General features: G+C 41.5%; 1 protein-coding gene across 1 annotated transcript in view; it reads left to right on the top strand.

The window, feature by feature from the left end:
- CCDC178 (coiled-coil domain containing 178) overlaps positions 1–17,200 on the top strand; it is a 313,262-nt gene that overhangs the window by 39,150 nt on the left and 256,912 nt on the right. Inside the window, exon 7 of the mRNA XM_065582469.1 lies at positions 6,508–6,661. Coding sequence (XP_065438541.1) covers positions 6,508–6,661 — 154 coding nt within the window. The remainder of the gene's footprint in view (positions 1–6,507; positions 6,662–17,200) is intronic.

Genomic DNA, 17,200 nt, shown 5'->3' with positions numbered 1-17,200 from the left:
TTTGGTAGCTAAATCCAGTGATTCAGCTCTAAGATACAGCCTGCATCTGAGACAGTTCTGGCTAAGGAACCCAAGGCTCCAGATAACATGCCAGAACTAAGCAATGTGCTTTCAAGGAAAAGAAAGGTCAAATTAAAACACATCTTTGGTAATTCATTGGATTCTATTATGGATCTGAGTCCTGAGGACATAAAAGCTCCAAATTGTTCTAAGGTGATAGAGCCAAAGAAGAAGCCAGCTTAACCAATTATTTCATCTTTCCTACTTCCTACCATTATGACATAGGTTCATGTGGATCTGCAACACGTAACAGATCTGACTGGTTCTCCAATTAGATTGGAACAGGTTCCAACTCAGGTGTGACGCAAGACAAATTACCTCTACATCCTCCTCTTTACTTCCTGGAATTAAAGAAATCTGGGCTATCTCAAAGCTCGGTGAAGGTAAACCTATCAGCCATTCTACCAGAAGATAGAGGGTCATTTGGTGTTCACTCATCCTACAACAAAAAGATTTCTTGAAGGCATGAGTAACCTCTACCCCCGAATCAGAGATCCTTATACCAGCAGGGGACCTTAACCAGGTTTTGAGCTGTTGTACAAAGTTTCCCATTGAACCAATGGCAACTTGCTCACTCCTACACCTCTCTATGAAAACCACGTTCCTATTTGCCGTCACGTGCTCAGAGAGTGGGAGAGATAGGGACCCTAATGGCGTATCCTCTCCCCCTTTAAGATTTTCTTCAAATACAAGGTCACATTGCAATCACACCCCAAATTCCTCCCAAAAATACCTGCAGTCTTCCACATAAATCAACCTATTCACCTCCCAGCATTCTTTCCCAAACCACATCAGGATAAAAGGGAGGCAACACTACACACACTTGACATCAGAAGAGCGTTAGCCTTCTACTTGGAAAGGATCGAACCTTTCAGAAAATCTCCAAGACTATTCCTGTCCATCGCAGACAGCTCTAAGGGATCCCCAGTCTCTAGGGAAAGACTTTCTAGATGGATATCAGACTGCATTACCAACTGCTTTCGCAACTGCTACAACCCTTCGGGAGCCTGAAAGCATTCTACAAGCTCTCTGTCCACTTCCATAGCCTTCCTCAATAATGTTCTTGTCGGGGACTCGAACCCAGACGGCACGGTTTGTTGTCTGACCGCAGAGAGACAGGCAACACCAGCAAGGTCCAAACACAAGCTCTTTATTGAAGAGTGCACACAACAATAGAGAGCGGCCCGTCTCCAAAGAGAACCAGCACCGATTACAATAACTAGTAAGGTTATATAGACAGTTCCGTCGCGTCATAGTTAAAACAACCCAACCCCCCCTTTATGAGTTAGAAAGCTTCTAATATTCATGCATATCTGTTTTCTTTGGCACTACAAACAATTTGTGATGCCTCAGCAACTTCTTATCAGCTTTGTTGTCATGCACCAGAAACTAGGAGAAAGAAGGGAGTTAAGAACAGATGAAGAACAGAAACAGGGAGTGGAGACTGCAAGTTTCCATATGTCCAAACAAACTGTTCCTAGCACTTCTGGTACAAGAATGCGCCCCCCGCCCTTATCTCGTTCTCTGCAGATCAAGCAAGCATGCCCTCAGGTTTCACAGAGAGACAGGAATGGCCCAGCAACTATTGTTAGCCTAACTTTGGCTAAGCTGGCCAAACAATGTTCTATACTCCATATTTTTGGGCCTAACATTCTGGTCACAGAAATATGCAAAGCAGCAACTTGGGCATCTGCTCAGACATTTGCAGAACATTATTCAATCACCCTTGCTTTATCATCAGATGTGATATTTGGCTTGACAGTATTATCATCCCTATTGGATTCCGCTCCTAAGTCCCATCCCTCCACCAGGGACACTGCTATAGAGTCACTTAGAGTCAGGGGCGGCAGGTTTGTAGAAATTTTGGTGGTGCCCAGAACACCTAGAGCCTGTCCTCCCAACCTGCCTAAGGCTCTGGGAGGGAGTTTGGGTGTGGGTGTAGGCCGTGGGCTGGGGCAGGAGATTGGGGTGCAGGCTCTGAGAGAGTGTTTGGGTGCAGAAGGGGTGAAAGGTTGGACTCTAGGAGGGAGTTTGGGTGGGGGAGAGGGTCTGGGGTGCAGGTTCCGGAATGGAGTTTGGGTGCTGACTGCAGGCTCCGGGCTGGAGCAGGGGGTGGGTGTGCAGTAAGGGGTGAGGGTTGCAGGCTCTGGGATGGAGTTTGGGTGCAGGCTGTGGGCTAGGGGTGGGAGTGCAGGCTCTGGAAGAGAGTTTGGGGATGAGAGGGGGTGCAGAGGGAAGGCGTGCAGGCTCTGGAATGGAGTTTGTGTGTAGGCTCTGGGCTGGGGCAAGGGGTGGGAGTGTAAGAGGGGGTGAGGGGTGCAGATTCTGGGATGGAGTTTGGGGATGGGAGGGGTGCGGAGGGAGCGTGTGCAGGCTCTGGGAAGGAGTTTGGGAGTGGGGGGGGTGCAGGCTCTGGACTGGGGGGTGGGGGTGCAGGCTCTGGGAGGGAGTTTGGGGATGGGAGAGGATGTGGAGGGAGGGGATCGGGGTGCAGGCTCTGGGGTGGAGTTTGGTGCAGGCTCTGGGGTGGGGTTGGGAGTGCAGGCTTTGGGAGGGAGTTTGGGGCCGGAAGGGGGTGCAGTCTCTGGGAGGGAGCTTGGGGCGAGAGTGGGTGTGTGGAATTGCCATATTGGTAGGCAACTGAAGAAACTGAGAAAAATGCTCTTGAACAGTTCACATTCACGGCACAGCAAAGAACAAAAAGACATAGGAAAGTCATGGTAACTACAGAGGGAAACATGGAAATGACGTTGCCCTTTATCCTGATGAAGAAGTTGCAGAAGTGACTCGGATATTCTGTGCAAGGCTTCAGAAAGATTCTAGGCAGGGTGGATAAAAATCAATGATTTAAAAAATAAAATTAAAAAATGGATTTTTTTATTTAAATTGGATATTTTTGATAAAATGCTTTTTGAGGAAAAAACCTATGTAAAGATGGTTTTAATTAAGATACATTATAGCTTAAAGATATATCATCATGGAATAGTTATAAGTTCTAATTGTATAGTATGAGACAATATATTCATGTAATGTTTAAGAAAAGTTTTGTAAATGAGTTCCAGTAGTTCATGGATTAGGACCCAATCTTATGGGGCTCCAGGGTCTTCTGTATAGATTATTTAGGTCAATCTTTCTATCTACCCAATGGGACTTAGTGCTCAGTCTAGAAGATACCTTCAGAGCTGCTTAGTTTTGCAGTTCTCAAACAGTGGATTTGTGTCTCCAGAGATAACATGCTTGTTAACAGCAAAAATGTTTTTAAATAAATAAAAAATATATAGAGGTGAGAAATAACAGACCTCAACCTTATTGTCCCTCTGCAAATTTGTGTACACAGAATCAACCCCTTACCTCTCTCTAAAAGTGCAAAGTTTAGAAAAGTTTAATGAATTTGTTAAATGATTGTTGGTGGCGGAATACATCTGGACAAGGAGAAGAAATCTGGAGATAAATGTGAGATGGGAGGGACAGGCAGTAGAAACAAAAGTGAAACTGATTGAGCAGCATATTCCAGAAGTCTTGAGGACTTGCTGAGTGTAGCCTTCGTTGATTTGAGATCTACCATACCATTCTCTCACTAGAAGGGAAAACTTTTAACGGCAGCAGGCCGTAAAAGAGGCCCAGTTTGGGAATAAGAACCATTCAAGAAATATATGTTTGCTGATGTTTTAAAGAAAGTCACACCAGTGAACTTGTGGAAGTCACTTAAGCACTTGGAGTCAGAGACTGTTGAAGCGATAATCTCACTTTTAACAGCAGTAGTTTCTTCTGCTGGTGTAGAAAGAATATTTTCTTCCTTTGGACTAATTCATTCCAAATGGAGAAATCGTTTAGGACCTGAAAAAGCAGGAAAGCTTGTTTTTCTTTTTCAGATTATGAACAAATGGGAAAATGAAGGTGAAGACGACTGAGTTAGCTGCAGAAGCCAATATTTTAACTTTCTCATGTTGACCTGGCTGACATAGTTGATTTAATTATTTTTTTTAAATATGTCATTTAACTATTTTAATTAAAAACAATTTTAACAAAAACAAACTTGATTTTAAAAAACTTGAATGTTTAAATACATTCAAAAATTCATATGCTTGTTTTGTTAAAATATTATGTTTGCTGTTGAAGGCAAAAATCCAGAATACATAATGTTATTGTTTTAATTAAATAAAACAATTTAAATGTCTGTCTGGTGATGTTCTCCTCCTAATACAGCATAGCAAGAAAATCCTCCAAATATTAATGATTAACCTGTTGAATTGGAGATAGTTCACCTCCCAATAACTTCATAAATATCTGCTTCAATGACGTTCGGTAAATGAAATAACCAAACAATCATTCATTTTCTGATATAGCTGTAAAACTAATCTGAAAAGTTTTCTAAATAAATCACTTTAAAAATGTATAATATGTATCTTCTAAAAATGAAACCTACATCTATCTCTGAGTTGTGAAGAATATGTATTAAGGTTATAACAACCAACAGGAATGCACTTTTATGTAGAAATACATGATTAAGTCGAGTCTTCCTGACTAGTGATGTAAATCAATTTGATTTAAATCAAATCCACCCTGATTCTAGGTAAGCTAAATGCTTATATTTACTAGATAATCTATCAGTTTTAAAAAAAAGAGATTGTCAGCAATAATTTTTGCTGATATCGTGAAACCAGTTATCTAAATATATAAATTCAGTGATTGACTTCATTACTGTATCTACTGGACTTTAAATATTTGAAATACACAGTGCATGGTTGGACACAGGGTTCAATGTAGTTCTAATAATCTAGCACACAGCACTATACTTCTGCCATCATTGGAATTTTCCCTGTGATGTGACAGGATGAAATTACTTCGCCAATTTAGGGCATCCTAAGTCGAGTAAAATACAGCTATGGGATGGTGGAATAACAGGCAGGAAGTGAGGGATACTTCTGCTCTTGTGGGAATATGCTTCCACAAACACAATAATAAATACAGTGTGTATGTGTTAGCTGCCATGGCGCACTTTAACCTGATCTCCTCCCCCTTTCACAAAGCATGCTCTCATGTATATAGCAGTAATAAAGAATGTGTACAAAACCTGTAATTGTGCCCAACAGTATCTTCTCATTCTTCATTTCTTCCTCTTCCTTACGTTTCTTCAGCTGAGTTGGAGGGGTCACTGCTGTCCATAACATTATTGAGTTTGAAGTAGTTGTGAGGACATTAGCTCAAAACAGGAACAAGTGTTTTTTTGCCATTTGTTGGAGTCCTTGACCTGATTACACTGCAGCCTCAGTGCTTTTATCTTTTTCTGGTATTGAGGGGTGCTCCATTGCATCATGCTCCCTGCAAGGTGAGCTAGGATTTATTGATAGACCATTGGATAGCATATGACAGTATTCAGATCGGTCTGAATTCCCTTCTCACTTCAGTGTGAAAGCAAGGTCTTTATCTCCCATTTGGACCTAATCTACTGTGTTGGCTTCTCCATTTGGTTTTGGTTACAGATGCCAGCTGGTGCAATCACTTACAAGCTTGTTAGACAATGATGAGTATGCTATGTCCAGAGAAAGAAGTTGATGAACATTTTAAACAGACTGTGGTTTTCTGCTGATGGAGCCTGGATAGCCTTTTAGAACAAGCTTTGGAAGGACAGAGTGCCCAGAGGATACTTTTTGGAGCGGGGACTGTCATTTTTCTTGTTTATAAAATGCCTCGCACAGTGGGAGTTGTGGCCTCTTGGTGCTACCTCAATATAAATTATAAACCATAGTGATAATGCTTGTCAGTCTAGGTACCCGCATAAACGTATTATCTGAGTCCTTCAACACATGAGTGTACTCTGGGATGCCTACCTGCACAGAGGCGTGGAAGGAGGTAGGAGTGACCTGGGCACATAACAAAATGACTATGCACCTGATTGCTTAAATGAAGAAAGCTGTACATTAGACTAGGCCAACAGCAGGAACAGCACTTGGTTAATATGCTTGATTATTAACTGTGGGATGTGTGAACCACAACCATGTTTTAAGCTATTGCACTAGTAACTGGTTAGAGGCTCAATTAGAAGTTGTGTGGTTAAACTCTTTATGTACAAATGAATAGCTTTAAAGCCTGACTGGAATAAGAACAAAAAAGCAGTCATACTGTGTCAGACTAAGGGTCCCTCTAGCCCAGTACCGGTCATCTGACAGTGCCCCGTGCCAGATGCTTCAGAGGGAATGAATAGAACAGGGCAGTTTCAAGTGATACATCCCCTGTTTTCCAGCCCCAGCTTCTGGCAGATGATGATGTCAGGGTAGATATTTCAAAATCTATTTAATATATAAGTATTTGAGTGACTTAGGCAACAGAGAGAACCAAAATAAATCTTTACTGATTCAAATCTGCTTTACATTCTCCTCTATGGAGACGGGTGATGTTGGAACACTTCCAAATAAATGAATGACGTTATTCTTCTGTTTCTATTAGGAATGATTTAAAACACTCAGAATTTCTTTGGACTGAATTGTGTATCAAGTTAAAAGAAACAGAGGAGAAGATTATAAAGGAAGAAAGACACCTTGAAGAGTTAGTAAAGCAAAAAGAAGAGATACAGGAAGATGCTAAATCTTGGAACAAAAAAGTGAGTTTTGAATATTTATAAACAACCAAATAAATAAAACAAATATCTTTTAAACTGAAAAATACATGAAATTCTGTGTGTTTGTAAGTTAAGGTTTCCTGTAATAGCACAAATGAAAGTATTTATTTTGAGTAAATTGAAAATATGTTTGATATAATGGAATTTGTTCATTATTGTGTTACAGTAATGTAACTTTGTTTATGAAGAGTAATAATATAGCATCTTATAGTACTTCATGGGACTGCTGCTTATTCCTACCTGGCACTGCTGACCTTTTCAAACCTTCTGCAATGAAATGCATGCTCAATGGAGCTGCATCAGTGCCGTGTTGAATCAGTGAACATTGGAAGCTGAGAGGTATTGTGATTGTCCCTCTGTACCTGGAGCGATTTCTGTTTTACTTTAAAATTCTCCTTTTTTTTCTCTTGTTTTCTACTTTTTCTACTTTATTTAGCATATTTTGGGAACTCTGCACTGTTGCACAGTTTATTTTAATATTTGAATTGAAAGGCCTACCACAGGTTAGTTGTCGCCAATCCAGTTTTCAAGAATCTGGATAACAAACAGATGTAAGTGATGTGTTGTGCTCTTCCGTGTTCACTGAAGCAGACTCATGCAGCCACTGTTTATTCTCCCTGGGGGAAATTTTCCATATCACTGCTTACTGTGCAGGGTCTTCAACCTTTGGGCCTAGAGTGATATGCAATGGAGGCAGCAAACCTTTCTCAGCAAGGAAGCTTTATTAGTCTGGCCTTTGAATCTACATTTGGATCCACTGTCTATGGCTGTGAAAGGCAGGTGGCCTTTTATTTCAAAGCCAGGTAAATCAGCAACAATCTGTGCATTGAAGAAATCTGTACAGGGCTGGGTTTACTACCTGTAGTTCCTAAGCCTGTGACTTGAACTGAGGTCTCTTTATCATGAAAAATGTCAGTTCTGAGATGTGAGCTTAGTTGTGCTGACAGCTCATTGGTGCTGGGGCCAGCACTCACTTCTAAAAATCCTATTGGTGCTTTCCCTTTTTTCATAATGAGGACTTCCCAGGTGCTGAAGAAACCTAGTGCAAAACTAATCCTTACTGATGGGTTAATGGCAGATGCTTTTTTGGCATAGAAGAGCCTTGTTGTTGGAACAAGCTGGTGCGGGAATTCCTTTAGTTCAGTGCCAGGATCTTTCCTGACTCCAAAGAAGCAGCATGAAGATGTTGATGTGGGCTTAACCTCAGCATTGTTTCCAAAATCTCAAGTGGGTCTTCACTTTGACAATACATTAGTACTGTTCTCAGCTGTCCTCATGCACAAGGATAAGAAAAAGGGATGTAGAGGGATCTTCAGTGCCAGAGATCTTGCCAGGGTCCCAGAAGAGGGGACATCATTATGGGTCCAGGAAGCATATGACTAAAGTTCCTCTGAAAGGCAATCTGACTGTGCACCGTCCCTTAGAAGAAGCAATAACTAAAAAATTGAGCCAATAGCATTAAAAAAGTAATTGCTTTTTAAATTTTCTTTTTTATCAGTGTTCTGAAGTTCAACAGTTAGTCATAAAAAACAACCACATGGGAAAAGAAGACAAATTAAGTAAGCAGAAATGAAAAATAGCATAATACATGTCCAAAAGTTATAATGGACACATTATTCTTGTCCACCAATATAAATATATTCAGTATCAACCCTGACTTATATTTTACTGTCCAAGTAAATTTTAAAAGGTTGTAAAATTTGCCTGTATAAATCCCAGCTGTTTAATGATTTCATCATACAAATTAGAGAGAGAGAGGAGAAAGGTATTTATACCCAACTGATATGCAGGGGAGAGAGAGGGGGTTACTACCTCCATAGGCCATGCTATCCATTTTCATAACCAGAACAGGCAATTTTTGGTTTAAAAATAGGCTGCTTTAAGCTAGGAACATCATCTGTGGAGCCACTTAAAGAGTCATTTTTGGGTTTCAGGCCCATCCCTTCCACAGACCTCAATGTGGCTGATTTGGTTAGGAGCCAAGTAGTGGCAGAACTATAGTTCTTGTCATCAAATATTCAGATGGTGAGTCCTTTAGATTTCAGGTCATGTCTGAAAAGTCCTGATATTCATAGAAATTTATTTTTAAGTAGAACTGCACTTTAAGCATGTTTGTTGGATTACAAAATAAAAATATACTATAGGAGAGACTGAATTAAGAGCCTCACACAAAATCTTCATCTACAGAAATCTCAAAATAGTCCCATATACGACAACTAGAAATTATGAAATGTGGTCTTTTAAAACACTCAATAGAAGGCAAAAATGTAAAGCCAGACTATTTGTGGAAAACAAAACTAGATATACAACAGTTTTTGGATCTAATTTCCATGGTGCTGTGGTGTTCTTTTTACTGTAACAACAGAGTAATTTTAGTTCAGTTCCATTCATTTTAAATTACTGTTGTATCAGTTTGCATTTTTACATTCTCTCTTTTCATTGATTTTTTTTTTTAAGGTTTGTTTTCAAGGGTGAGTCCCAGGTCTGATTCTTAGAATCCTTTTTTGCTTCAGTTTATTACTGTATTTGGTTTTAGTTTCTTTAATTCAGCTTTCACTTCATGTTCATTGGAATCTCCCAGGTTTTCACTTTACTTTTATGACCATTATATTTTGTCTTTAGGGTCTCTTCATTTCAAAATATTTTTATTATTAAACATCAGACTTTAATGTTCTCAGAGTCAGTGCCATTGTAACTATAAAATAAACTTGAAGCACAAAGTGTGACATGTAATCATAAGAATCCTATATTCAGTTTTATAAAGTATTTTCTGTGTAGTATTTTTGTTGGTGGTGTTAAATTAGTAGTCAGTTTCCTTGATGGGTCAGACTCTTTCTCTGTAAAGATTTTGAAGTTGTGAATGAAGGCTTTATTTTGGCCAAGTTATAAATATTTGAAAAATGTTAGTTCTGTGCAGCTGCAGGCTGGGGCCATGCACTGGAACTGAGAGCAGGTAACCTGTCTCTTCTGTGCTGTCAGTGTCCCCCCTGCTGGGCTAAGAGAACATAGAGAAGGAAGCTGCCTTATTCAAATGCAGTGGAGACAACAGCCAGACCTGGAGCAGGGGAGTAGATTGGGACTGGAGGCGGGCAGGGATGATGGAGAGAGAAACTGGGATTGGGAGTTGTGGGGAGAGATTGGGACTGGCTGGGCAAGGAGACTGGGCCTGAATGTCAGGGAAGAAAATAGGAAGGGCTGGGATTCTGCCAGCGTGGGGGAGACTGAGATTGGACGAGGAGCCAGGAAGTGAGACTAGGACTGATTGGGCAAGGAGACTGGGACTGGGATCCAGTGGAGCAGTGAGAAGGAGGGAGACACATGACAATGAGATGAGGTGTGGGGGAAAACTAAGACTGTCTGGGCAAAGAGGCTGTCAGAGGGAACCTGGGGAGGGAGAAAATTGGAATGGGTGGGTAAGGAGACTGGAAAAGGGGGATGAAAGACTAGGACGGGGAGTGAGGGGAGAAAAGGACTGTGACAGGGAGTCTGGAAGGGTGATACTAGAACTTGCTCTGTAAATAGATTGGGACTGGGATGAGAAGCCTGAGGGGTGGAGATTGACTGAGTAGACTAGGAGAATAAGATTGGGACTGAGCCAGGATGGGGGAGAGTCAAGACTGGGACAGGGAGGGGTTGGAATGGATGAAGCAGGGGTGGAGGAGGGTCAGAATTGTCTGTGCTTAGTAGAGAACACTTCTTTAAAGAACCTGGACTGGAACCCAATATTTCTGAGTCTCGTCATTCCTCTGCTGTGAGCAAATGTCTGTACAACCCACTGGCAAAGAGTTCCATTCCCTTTTAGTTCTGGTGTACATAGAGGATGACAATGTACTATTGCTGTAAATTACACCATTAGCTCAAATGGCAAAGGTTGGTGCAATGGATCTAAAGTTTCCAGCCCTGCTGATGACTCATTTGATGATACCACAGGATGGAATTTGTTGGTTTGGTTTTTTAAATCTTAGTTAATTATATGCACACAAACTATGTTAAAGAAATGTTATAAAGGGTGCAAAGTCAAGTACTCAAAAGTTAGGAAATGCCAGACTTAAGGTTGCTTATGCCACCTTAATTTGGCTTCCCTTCTGGGTATGCATTATGATGCAGACTTTAATTACATAATCACATACTGTTTTCCACCGGACTCCTACCTCAATCAGTGCACAGGATGAACCTGCTCTGTGGATGGAGCACGGTTATGTAGTGAAGGAGGATGTTGAATATAGGACTCCTGCCTCATTTGTTGCAGAAGTTGGAAGGTGTGTAGTGAGTAAGGAGGCAGGGGACTGCAGGAAGAGAAAGGATGATCTCATGGGTAAGGCAGTTGAATGCTGCCCTAGAGAACTGGATTCTATCCCTATCTCTGCCACAGAGTTCCTATATGATGCTAGGCAAGTCAGCTAAACTTTTTACAGGAGGTCACCTATTGTGTATTCCTCCTTTTCTGGGTGCTCATGCTGAGACCCGACAGTCTGATTTGCAGAAGTGCTGAGCACTTATAGCTGTAACTGAAGTGAGTGGGAGCTGTGCTTTGAACATACAAAGTGCTATATAATAATTCTAAGTACTCTGAAAAGTCAGATCCTAGCATTCTCAGATTTGGCAACCAAAAATACTTTTGAACTGTATTATTATTTATTATTTGTATAATCATAGCATCTAGGAGTCCTCAATCATGGACCAGGATCCCAATGTGCTGGGCATTGTAGAAACAAAGAACAAAAAGACAGTCTCTGTGCCTCAATTCCCCATCTGCAAAATGGGAATAATAATACATTCCACAAGGGTATTGTGAACATAGATTTCATGAATGTTTGGGAAGCATTCCAATTATTAGCATGATGGGTGCCATAGAATAGCCCATGAGGAACTTAATAATTGTGTCTTTAGAGCAGAATTTGAATTGTGTGCAGTAGATAAGGTATAGTGCCACACATTGAACAATGAGGATAAAATAAAATATTGAATAGCTGCTCATTAAGTGATCACAGCATAGTCTCTACACTGAATGAGACAGGGGAAAATAGTATGTGATCATGTAATTTAACATTTTATCCTAATGCATATGCAGAAGGGGGCTGAATTAAGATTGCAGTCAGTATTTGCTAATTTTTGAGTACCTGACATTGTAACCTTAATAATGTTCTTCTAACATAGTTTTTGTGTGTTTAATATACATTTACTGTTCTTTTCAAGCAGGTTTAGATTGAAGAATACAGAATCAGAGAAAAAACTAGACTTTGTACAGCTGTAGTTATGCAGGGTAAAATTTTCAAAAGCACTGAAGTCCCATTTCTCAAAAGTAATATAGGCTCATAATTGTCTAACTCTCATTGACTTCCAATGAGAATTGGACTCTTAGGTGCTTATGGGTGTGTCTTCACAGCACAGTTAACTTGAGTTAATACACTCAAATTAATTGCACTTGAGCTAGCCTAGCTTGACTGAGGGCTGCTCTACACTGAAAAAATTACATCAGCATTCATCCACACCCCTGAGAGGCATAGTTAAGCCAAGCTAACCCCTGGTGTAGACATCACTAGATTGATAGAAAAAGATGTGCCATTCTTTGTTCTCATGAAAATTTGTCCAAATCTGGCCAATTTATAAATTTATTACTGTGGCTCATTGTTAAAGTGCTCTTTCAAAGCCTCCCTAAGCTGTATAACTCTGTGCTGAGCTCTTCTAGGAGCTCTTGTGTCTGGCTGTTCAAACTTAGCAGACAGTTGCTCCACCTCCACCTTTCACCCTGGTGGCAACTTTCCCCCTTTGATTCAGAGATACACCTCTACCCCCATATAACGCGACCCGATATAACACGAATTCGGATATAACACGGTAAAGCAGTGCTCCGGGTGGGTGGGGCTGCGCACACCGGTGGATCAAAGCAAGTTCGATATAACACGATTTCACCTATAATGCGGTAAGATTTTTTGGCTCCCGAGAACAGCGTTATATTGAGGTAGAGATGTATTATACCGGACACAACAGGCAGCTATAAACATTGTGAGGTTTTCTTCATCAAAGCACATTCAACTGTCATTCTTCACCTGCTGAACTGCTCGTTGAATCTTTTCTTGGTGTTGTGGAGGCAGCCAGTGTATGGCTTCATGAACCAGGATCACTGTTGGCATTTCAACAATGCCCATCATAATCTGCCAGTTGGAAATGAAAGCCCCTGTTTGTAGCTTTCTGAACAGTTGTGTATTCTTAGAGATGTGAACATCATGCACCTTCCCTGACCAGCAAACTTTGAAATTGGTAAATTGTCCCTGGTGGTCCACTATGCTTGCATAACCATAGAAAAGTAGCCCTTTCTGTTGATGTACTTTGTGGCAAGATGCTAAAATAGAGAGATGCATGCTGTCTTATTGCCCCACCTCAGTTCAGTAACCCCTGTGCAGGCTCCACACATCAGTCAGAGATGGTAGACAGCGAGGAGGGCCGTGTGAGTTCTTGGAATTTTTAAAAAGGTGCAAAAATTATGGGATAGAGATGATGTTATGGGATGGAGATAATTGAAAGCTGACCCATGCTCCCAGTCACCCCTGCATGACTGGTTTCTGCCCCTCTATGCATTGTCAAAGCTTCCCAAAAAACAGTGCGTTTGATGGTGGTAGGTTGCACACTGGCATACATACCCATGGTGCGCCACACTGTGTATTGACACAAGGATTCCTGGTGAGCACTGCTGACCCAAGTAGCCAACTATGCACGCACACAAGTGGTATACCAAGTGTGGCGGCTTTATGGAAACAAAAATAGTGTCGACCAAAGTTTGTAGTGTAGACATAGCCATAGCCTGAGAATGACCACATTTTTTAAAACAACACTGGAGTTACACAGAGTGATTTGATTAGCAGCACAGACTGAACATCCAGACTAGAATATCATTCGAGGGCTCCAAACCAGCTTTCAAAATTCTGTTCTTTGATCCCAATCTTTTTCTCTAAATTCTTCTATATATTTAAATGGAGATTTACAGCATGTACTATCTATTCATCCGTGTTTCCTTCAGATGCTTCATGTAAAATCTGTTTTATTCCATTCTGTATCACTGAAATATTTAAGAACTAAAATCACCATGGAAAACCAAATTCTATAGTATTTCAAAAGTGTCTCACATCAGGAAATGAACGAAGTAGTGTGGTATAACTTGTAAACTATTTATCTATATCTAGGGTTAGCCATTGTTTTTCTCCACTTTTAGGAGAAAATGAACAATTTTTAAAAGGAGAGAATTAAAAAAAAACAACCTTTGTTTTAACATGAAGAAAGTAAGATTTTGATTGTTTTTTAAAATATATAATTGTTGCTGCTTCTCCAAGTGATTGCCTATATGGATTCCACTGTTCATGTGCATCTGCCCTATGCATGTGAGATCGCATTATTTTGGCCTCGAGTGTCTGTTGGGGCCAAACCTGTGCCTTTCGAGTTCTTGTGCTCCTTATTTGAGGGCATAAAGGGAGGAGTGGCCCAACTGTCCCTCAGTCCTTTCTTACTGCCCGGGGCAGTGAGATGAAACTCCTGCAGTGTCTGCCTGCTTCTTCGGGCACTGAGAGTATTCGAGTTAGTTATTAGTATTATTAATTAGCTAGTTGTTAAGTACTATATGTTAGTCTTTTTGTTATTTGGTACAAAAAAACCCACACTTTTTTAGTCAGCCGATTAGCTTTTAGGCTAAACCCCTCCTTGTATATAGCAGAAGTGGAATCACAAAAAAAACCACACTTTTTTAGTCAGCCGATTAGCTTTTAGGCTAAACCCCTCCTTGTATATAGCAGAAGTGGAATCGCTTGTGTTCAAAAGCTACTCATCACGGGAAGTTTCAATGCTGTTTAATGATGGGCATTGCAGATATCACTTGTATAGGAGCGGTATGTATTCCTGAGTGATGGTCCATATGTTGTTCCTTCTCTAAGCAGACTCAAAAAGCTAGAGAGGCTGTCCTAAAATTGTTCTTCCTGGAGCAACCTCTGCAAGCCTCTGAGGACACTGAAAGAAAAGTATGTGGCTAGACCTAGGTTCTCCAGTCAGTTTCTTCCCATGAGCATCCCAGTGAGCTGAGAACGCACCCCAAGCTCCCATGCTATGTCAGTGAAGTGGCCCCAGTCATCCACCAATACTCCGGTGTCAATGATCTCAGGAGAGGGGTAGGAAGGAGCACTGCTCCAGAGATGCTAAGGCATACACCACCCTTTCTGATGCCTATCCAGTTGAGAAACAAGAGTCAGAGGTGTCTGATTCATCTTGGACTCAGCAGTTGAAGGGCCACTAATGGCCTGACAAAAGTCCTTTTGATGCCTTGGTACCAACTCTTAAGGGAGAGCGACCAGTACCCACCAAACCTGTGGACTATGTTTCTCTTAGTACCAGCCCTTCAGGACCCATGCTCTCAGTACCTGGCACTATGGAACCAGCCACCTCAGAATCGTGTTCTTTAGTGCTCAGCATACGAGTGTTTTTGGTAGCCAGGGCTTATACAGTACTGAGTGATTTAACTGTGGGGCCAGTAATAGTGTCACCTCTCCTTGACAGGTTGAAGATGTTGATAGCTAAACCACCTGTTATCAAGTTGTTGGTACAGCAGACAACAAAGGAGGTATCTCTGCTACTACCTGGTTAGGGAAGAGGATCTAACAGGGCAAGGGCACTCCTGACAGGAACGGCCCACTTTGTAGAAGTGACTCCCTGATGTGTGCAGACAGGGATGAGGAGTACATTTGCCTATACACCCTCTGCATCCCCACCTTTGGTTAGATCTCTCTCCTTAAAAAGGCAGTATAGACCAACCCAACATGTCAGCCAGTGCAGCCTTCGCTTCTGGAAAGGCAGTAGAGAGAAGGTGATGAGGAGCAAAAAGAAGAACAAATTGTCCCTGTTGCAATGTCCTCGTCCTTGCACAATGACACAGTAGCCTTCCTCAGTTGATGCCTTCAAGGCATTCCTGGCCTCAAAGCCTTCCTCAGTTGATGACTTCAGGCATTCAGGACCGTGTGAAGCATATGGCAGAAATTCTGCATATACTGATGGAAGTGGTGCAGGAGACACCTCACAACTCCTGATATCATGCATCCTTTCATGTCTGGCAAGCTTGCCAGGCTGATAAATGAGGAATTGTAGGAACCTGCAAAAGACCTGTGGCACAATGGTAACTTCTATACTGGACACATCCAAATGAGTTGAGAGGAGATATCAAGCATCTTCCAAGGGATTTGAGTATTTTTATTCCCACCTAGTACCAGGATTGCTTGTAGTTGTTACTGTCCAAGAGCGGTTGAAGAAGCAGGGGCCTTCCAAATCTATCTCCAGGAAAAAATACCTGAAGAAACTCATTTTATTTTGATACGCAGTCTACTCATCTGACAGCATCCAAATGTGTGTGGCGAACTACCATGATATCTGAATTGGGTCAACCTACCACAGGAGCATTGAGAGGAACTAAAAACCATAATGACTGAAGGACAACTCAAAGCCCACATTTCCCTTCCAGTTGTGCTGGACATGCCCAGCACAGTGGCTTCTACTACATCCACATCTGTGGTAATGAGATCTTCCTGGCTTCAGGGAGATCCAAACCACAATTGAGGACATTTCCTTTTGAGGATTCCAGGGTGATTCTTCATTCTGTGGGCCTCTGCGTTCCAGCCCCAAGAAGGCAGAAAAGCTTTCATCAGGCAGCATCCCTCTGCCCAGTCCTATTATCAGCTTCACAAGACCTCAGCGGTGCTGAGACAGAAAGCTGAGGCTCTGTAGCTGATGACCCACTGTCTCTTCCTCCACTGTTGCCCAATCTGCATCTTCCTCCAGGCAGCAGGTTTGATTCTGGTGTTGAAAGCTTGACAGAACCTCTCAGAGATCCCTTGCCTTTAACATTTTTTAGTTTTGGGAAGCCTTGACAGCAACGGGTAGTCTATCCAATTTTAGTCCCTTCCCATTCCCTACCTTCCTTGCCTATTCCAAGATTAAAGTGCGTCTCTCTACCTTCAAGAAGCCTATTTTCACATATCCGTTCATCCTGCCCATAGGAAATACCTCAGATTCCTAGCAGAACCCTTTCACTATCATTATAAGGTCCTGCCTTTTGGTTTTTCCATAGCACCAAGGATATTCACCAAGTGATTAGAAGTCATTGTGACTCATTTAAGGAGACAGGTTTACCCATATCTCGACGACTGGCTCATTGGAGGAAGATCACTTCAGCAGGTCATCAACTTGATTCAAGTGACTTAAAGCTCTTTGCCACACGTGGTCCTCAGAGTCAGAGAAAAACTCACACTTGCTCTGAGTCAAAGCATAAAGTTCATAGGAGCTGTTAAATTCCAGATCAATGAGAGTTTATTTTCCATAAGAAAGATTCCAAACTATAGTGAACCTTATCAACCAACTTCAACTCCACCCAAAGACATGAGTAAGGCTATGTCTCAGATTTATGGGACACATGGCCTCATGCACCTGTATGTGATGCAGTTTGCCAGTATTCATCTGTGCTCCATACAAGGGTGGTTGAAATCAAAGTAC

Source organism: Chrysemys picta, chromosome 2, assembly GCF_011386835.1.
Source record: "Chrysemys picta bellii isolate R12L10 chromosome 2, ASM1138683v2, whole genome shotgun sequence".
NCBI lineage: Eukaryota > Metazoa > Chordata > Testudines > Emydidae > Chrysemys > Chrysemys picta.
Note: the sequence above shows the minus strand (reverse complement) of the source record. Positions and strands in the feature narration are given on the sequence as shown.